The 6,969-nt window shown below is 36.2% G+C and overlaps 2 protein-coding genes across 3 annotated transcripts in view; both read right to left on the bottom strand.

Annotated features, from left to right (window-relative positions):
* LOC107834646 (gastrula zinc finger protein XlCGF8.2DB-like) overlaps nt 1-6,969 on the bottom strand; it is a 31,497-nt gene that overhangs the window by 17,719 nt on the left and 6,809 nt on the right. The window lies entirely within an intron of this gene.
* LOC107834644 (gastrula zinc finger protein XlCGF57.1-like) overlaps nt 1,055-6,969 on the bottom strand; it is a 9,665-nt gene continuing 3,750 nt past the window's right edge. The window contains exons 2-4 of the mRNA XM_016666312.1: nt 6,915-6,966; nt 3,203-3,305; nt 1,055-2,914 (exon numbers count right to left, since the gene is read on the bottom strand). Coding sequence (XP_016521798.1) covers nt 1,582-2,914; nt 3,203-3,305; nt 6,915-6,966 — 1,488 coding nt within the window. The 3' untranslated portion in view covers nt 1,055-1,581. The remainder of the gene's footprint in view (nt 2,915-3,202; nt 3,306-6,914; nt 6,967-6,969) is intronic.

Below are 6,969 nucleotides of genomic sequence, written 5' to 3'. Positions count from 1 at the left end.
TGCCAAAACTTTCTCCAGCTGAACAGAAACAAAACTGAAGTTATCTTTGGACCTAAAGAGGAGCGAACTAGAATCAATGCACAGCTTCAGTTATTACAACTAAAACCCAGCGATCAGCCCGAAACCTGGGAGTAGTGATGACCTCTGACCTGAACCTTCAGAGCCACATAAAGACAGTCACAAAGTCGGCCTTCTATCACCTGAAGAACATCTCCCTTATTTAGCCATAAGCAACTCTAAACAGGTGGATTTTAAGTTGAGATTTAAAGGCACCCAGTGTTTCAGCTATTTTACAGTTTTCTGGACATTTGTTCCAAATTTGTGGTGCATAGAAACTGAATGCTGCTTCTCCTCGTTTGGTTCTGGGGATGCAGAGCAGACCAGAACCAGAAGATCTGAGGGGTTGGTACAGCAATAACAGATCTTTAATGTATTGTAGTGCTAAACCGTTCAGTGATTTATAAACCAACAGTATTTTAACGTCTATTCTTTGAGCTACAGGGAACCAGTGTAGGGACTTTAAAACTGGTGTTATGTGCTCTATCTTCCTGGTTTTAGTCAGAACGCGAGCAGCAGCATCTGGATCAGCTGCAGCTGTTTGATTTATTAGTCAGACCTGTGAAGACGCTGTTGCAATAATCAATACGGCTAAAGATAAACGCATGGATGAGTTTCTCTAGATCATGCTGAGACATAATTCCTCCAATCCTGGTAGAGTGCAGGTTTTGATGTCTAATGTTTTTTTTTTTATCTCTTTATGAAAAGAAGTTTTAAAGGTTTGAGTCCTTGTCAAATGAATATTTTCCCCAGTTAAATTAAAATTCATTGCAATTCATGCAATTAAAATTCATGCCAAGTTAAGGTGGAACAGTTGGGCTCTGTGGACTGCTGCAGTATATATATATATAAACATTTCCCAATTTAATATGTTTCCTACTAAACAGGAAAAAAGAGACCATCAGTATAATAATTTATTACTTAAAAATTATATTAAAAGTTTCAATAATTTTTCTAAAATTCAATCCATCAATACATTTTCTAAGCAGAAAAGCCATTAAAACCATGTCAAATAAATACATTCATTTCCCCAAATCATTGAAATAAAATAAGTACAAAGGATAAATGCACAATAAAGAAGCCAAAATTTTACAAGTCTAAATCTGAAAGTAGTCAAACCTGCAATTACTCCACTTCCAAACAGCAGGTTACTAAGAATCTTACTTGAGGTTCACATTGTGCCATCAAACCTGCGAGTTCTCATGTGAACGGTTACATTTGTTTTGAGTGAAACGTTTTCTACAGGACCTACAACAGAAAGGTTTCTAACCTGTGAATCTTCTTGGGATGAAGTAAACTGGATCTACACAAAACATTTTCCTCGCTTGTCACTAAGGGTGCACCGATTGCAGTTTTCATTTTGGGGCGCTCCAATAGTCACACCTCTCATTGGAGACCAGAAGAGAGCAGTGACTGAGGTCAATAAAATTGGGGGATCAGATCAGCTTCACATGCAAGAATCAGCTGATGTCCCAAAATTAAGAAAATCAACATAAATCAGCTGGCTTATAAATCAGTGCACCGCTACTTCTCACATGTGTGAATTCTGATGTGAGAAGTTAAAGAATATTTTTGAACAAAACTTTTTCCACAGATCCCACATGAGAAAAACTTCTCACTTGTATGAGTCTTCATGTGAAAATGCAAAAGGCGTTTTCTAGCAAAACATTTTCCACAGGTCCCACATGAGAAAGTTTTCTCACCTTTGTGAATTCTCATGTGAACAGTTAAGCTATATTTAGAAGTTAAACTTTTTCCACAGATCTCACATGAGAAAGGNCCTGTGTGAGTCATCATGTGAACAGTTAAGCTATATTTAGAAGTTAAACTTTTTCCACAGATCTCACATGAGAAAGGTTTCTCACCTGTGTGAGTTCTCATGTGAGTAATTAAATCTTTTTTGTAAGAGAATCTTTTTCCACAGGTCCCACATGAGTAAGGTTTCTCACCAGTGTGAACTTTCATGTGAACAGTTAAACTTCTTTTAAGAGTGAAACATTTTCCACATGTTCCACATGAGAACGGCTTCTCACCTGTGTGAGTCATCATGTGAGTAGTTAAGCTATATTTATAAGTTACATTTTTTCCACAGATCTCGCATGAGAAAGGTTTCTCACCAGTGTGAGTTCTTATGTGAACATTTAAACTGTTTTTCAAAGAGAAACTTTTTCCACAGGTTTCACATGAGAAAGGTTTCTCACCTGTGTGAGTTCTCATGTGATCAACTAACTGAGATTTATACAAGCATTTTTTTCCACAGGTGCCACAAGAGAATGTCTTCTCACCCGTGTGAACTCTCATATGAGCATTTAAACTTTTTTTGTGAGTGAAACTTGTTCCACAGGTCCCACATGAGAAAGGTTTCTCACCAGTGTGAATTGTCATGTGAAGATTTAAATTTTTTTCATCAGACAAACTTTTTCCACAGGTCCCACATGAGTAAGGTTTCTCACCAGTGTGAATTCTCATGTGAACATTTAAACTTTTTTTACAAGCGAAACTTTTTCCACAGGTCCCACATGAGAAAGGTTTCTCACCTGTGTGAGTTCTCATGTGATAAATCAAAGTACTCTTGTGAGGGTAATGTTTTCCACAGGTTGAACATGTGAAAGGTTTCTTAGCTGTGCGAGTTGTCATGTGTGTTGTCAAGGTATTATTTCGAGAAAAGATTTTGTCACAAATTTTACAAGAATATAGTTTTTGGTTTGGGTGAGCTTTCTTGTGCTTTTTTTGTTTTGAAGTCTCAGTTTTGCCTTTCTGTTTGTTCACCAACATGTCATCAGTCTCCTGTTTCAGCACAAGCTCTACTTTATCCTGACTGATGCAGAGTTGCTTCTCTTCCTCTTTGAACTGTTGATGTTCTGCTTCCTCTTGCTCCCGTTTTATCTGCAGAGGTTCTGGTTCCTCTTGCTCCCGTTTTATCTGCAGAGGTTCTGGTTCCTCTTGCTCCCGTTTTATCTGCAGAGGTTCTGGTTCCTCTGGCTCCCGCTTCATCTGCAGAGGTTCTGGTTCCTCTGGCTCCCGCTTCATCTGCAGAGGTTCTGGTTCCTCCTGCTCCCGTTTCATCTGCAGAGGTTCTGGCTCCTCTTGCTCCCGTTTCATCTGCAGAGGTTCTGGCTCCTCTTGCTCCCGTTTCATCTGCAGAGGTTCTGGCTCCTCTTGCTCCCGTTTTATCTGCAGAGGTTCTGGCTCCTCCTGATGTAAAGTGGAGTTTTCCTCCTCTTTACTCATGCAGCATTGATGGAAATCTGGACAAAAAGACAAAACAAAAGCTTCAAAATGTGAGTCAATGAACCCTTCACTTTCATTAACAAAAAATAGTATAAAAACAGTCTTCAGCAAACATGTACGTGTCCACAAAAAAAATTAAATCTCTGCCATAGTTAGTCTTTCGGAGCAATTTTTATTAACCTTAGTTGGATTTTTACAACGTCTGCATGTGGTTAATAATTTTACCAGTGATAAAACTGCAGTGACATCAAGTGCGCCAACATTTGGAAATATGTCGTCTGTCTAGCCGACATTAACCCCTCTTAAGGATTTGCTTCTTGCAAACTGGGACGTTTCAGAATATTCTGTGACCACTGCACATTGTGACTGTAGGAGGCGCTGTTGCAGCTTTATAGTTTGCTTTATTTATGGACACAGAATATGATGGCGCTTATCATATAATGAGAGCACTTAGTTTACATTAGAACATTAGACTACTTTTCCTTCCCCTTTTCTTTCCTTTGGTTTGTTATTTTGTTTGTATTTCCTTTTAACTCATGTAAAGCACTTTGAATTGCCTTGTTCCTGAAAATGTGCTACATAAATAAAATTACCTTTACCTTTCAGAAATAATAGTATTACATCTTATACATTCACAGGAAAGTTTACACAGGTGGTAAAGACTATTTATATGCAATTCTTTCACTCTGTCCAAAGTAAAATAGCCCTCAAATCTTCCGTTTTTGTTTTGAAGGTTTCATAAAGACAATGTGAGGAAGGAGAGGGAAATATCTATAAAGAGAGACTGTTTCACTGAAGCACAGATGAATCTCACATCAGATTTTGGACTCCATCTCAGCTGCTGAATCTCTGAAGCTAGAACTCGTCGGTTGGAAATTATGTGTGTGTGTGTTTGTGCATATGAACTTGCATAGCCTATATTATTCAGTATTAATCATATTTATATGAATATGTATTGAGGTTATATATTTTTTTTATTATCGTTTATGAATGTAAAATGCTCATCATACATCAATATCAGAATATTCTATTCCTATTCTAATGTTTCCCCCACTAAGCATATTCAAGTATGCTGAACCATGCATAAATACAATTCAAAAATACTTAGAAAATAAAATTCTTAGTAAATTTAGCTTTGATAGTAATTTGAATAAGATTTCTAGTAAAAAAAAAAAGTGCATTATGATTGATTAAATGCAGTGATACTTTATTGTGCCTGTCAAACGCATAACGCTGAGTGGAGTGGTCGACCACTCCAACATGGCCACCCTTAATTTCGTCAGCTACAATAGGAGAGAGCGGCCCATGTATGAGGTTCCATTTTTGTCAAAATGAAGAAATCATACGTTTAGATGTCATATGTCCATGTTGAATATGTCGTTCATTTCCTTGGTCCGTGTTGCTATTGCCTGTTCTCTTCACCATTATAAAGTCTTGAAGTAGGTCGTGTCTGATCAAAGGGTTTATTAGATATTACAAAAACGGCCTTCCGTTTTTTAATTTCTTTTGAAATTTGTGATACATCTTCATTTTTAAGAAGGATTTTCACACTCGGTATGTTTTTGAACTTCTCTCTTATTTTCTTCTGTGCAGCTCACAATTCTTTTATTTTTTGAAAAATTCTGTAGTTTTTTTCGTACTTCATATCTGCTCCTTAGTCGCATCTTTTCGGTGTCTACTGCTGCCTCTAGTGGCGTGGGGGTGGTAACACAAATAATCCAATTACATTACTAATTCAGAATACCACAAAGTCTTTATTATTAATTCTGGCATTACTGGAAGAGTAAAGAATAAATCCCCTCACAAAAGAACATACCTTTTCATTTTCCTAAGGAAGCAGAGTTAATTAAACGAAATAAACAAGAACTGAAAGTGCTTCCAGTTTTCTTGATGGCAAACTTGTTGAACTGTGGCAAAGTTGAAATTCCTTGTGTCATTCCTGGACAGTCAGCTCAACTTTGCTGAAAACACTGACTATACATTTAAGAACTGTTCTCAGAGACTCTACATTTTTAAGAAGACTATTATAACTTGAGTTTTAAATAATCTCAAGTTAAAACAACATTTTAACTCCAGTTTTAACTTTTCATCTCCTCAGTTGGTTTGGTCACATGAGCTGCAGACCAACAATCTTAAGAATAATTTGAATGGCAGGTATAACAGCAGGTAAATAATGGTGAAACCAAAAACGACTGTCTCAACTGTTTGCTGAAAGAACATGGAAGATAGCAAGAAACATTTCAGCAGAGAGTCGACCGTCTTTATTCATCAGTTTGAGCCTCTGAGTTTATGAAAGTGTTACTGTGTTCCTATGGCAACCAAGAACATCTTTTAGAAGTTATTTATTAATGGTTCAATAATTATTCTTAACCAAACTAAACATTTACTTATAGTGTGCCAAGTGTTTTTGCTCTATTCACAAACTGTTGATAATGTGATTCTATGAACATGATTTATCATTTTAGAGTCAAAGGAAAATTTCCACCTTTTATAGATTAAATTGCGTTCATCTTATTTTTTCTTGTATAACTCTACCAACAAAGAGTATCTCAGAATAATAAACATGGCATCAAAAAAACATTTTTTTTCTAGTATCCGTTTAACAACCCTGGTTATTTTTCTGTTCTTAATTCATTTGTTTTTTGACTTTTGCTCAATTAAATTTCTTGCATGTACATTGCAAATTGTAGTTTTATTATAGTTGATCATGTTGTTTTTCATGTCTCCTTATTTTCTTTGTTCCTCCTATTATTTATGGAGATATTAAGATAATATTTATAATGTATAAAAGTATTGTTTGACATTTAATTAGCTCCATGTCCTTCAGAAAATGAAGAATATGTTGTTTGATAAGAATTTAGATTTTATCCTTTACTGACAAAATATAATTTATCTTATGGCAAAAGACAAAAGATTAATTGTCTTTTGCCATAATGCCGAAATTAATAGTAAAAACGTTGTGGGGAAAAAATACGTTGTGGTATTCTGATTTAGTAATTATTTTAATTGTTACCACCCCACGTCACTAGAGGCAGTAGCAGGCCCGAATCTATACAACTAAGAAGCAGATTTAGAAGTACACCGAAAACTACAGAATTTGTTAAAAAAATTAGTTGCGTTGAAGTAAATGAGAGAAGTTGAAATACTTTCTGAAACTCCTTAAGGTGAAGATATTACAGATTTTAAAAAAATAAAAACAGAAGGCTGCGCATAGCACCCATCAACCTCGTTAGCTGCCCTGACTAATGGATAAAGACACTAGGAGGTAGAAATCTAAGTATTTTGAAACCACTTTTAATGAAACCACAGATATTGAAAGACCAACATTTTTGTAAAATCTAATAAACCCCTTGATCAGACATGACCTACTTCAAGACTTTTTAATTGCGAAGAGAACAGGCAATAGCAACACGGGCCAAGGACATGAACCCCAACACAGAAATATACATCAGACATATGCATACGTAGATGTTCTACATATGCATCATCTACATGCAACATAGAGCAACGACATAGACCAACTATATCTATTTATTTTTGACACAAATGGAACCTCATATCCAGGAGGCGTCTATTCTTTTATTATGTCTATGGGCTCATCAGTAAAACCTGAAGGTGTTTCGTACCTATTCGGTGTAAGACGATCTTCGGTATCCGGGTGAAATCCAGCGGTCTGCGCTG

The sequence above is a fragment of the Poecilia formosa genome, unplaced genomic scaffold (assembly GCF_000485575.1).
Source record: "Poecilia formosa unplaced genomic scaffold, Poecilia_formosa-5.1.2 Scaffold705, whole genome shotgun sequence".
NCBI classification, from domain to species: Eukaryota; Metazoa; Chordata; class Actinopteri; order Cyprinodontiformes; family Poeciliidae; genus Poecilia; species Poecilia formosa.
The sequence above is the reverse complement of the archived record's forward strand: the minus strand, read 5'-3'. Positions and strand labels throughout refer to the sequence as shown.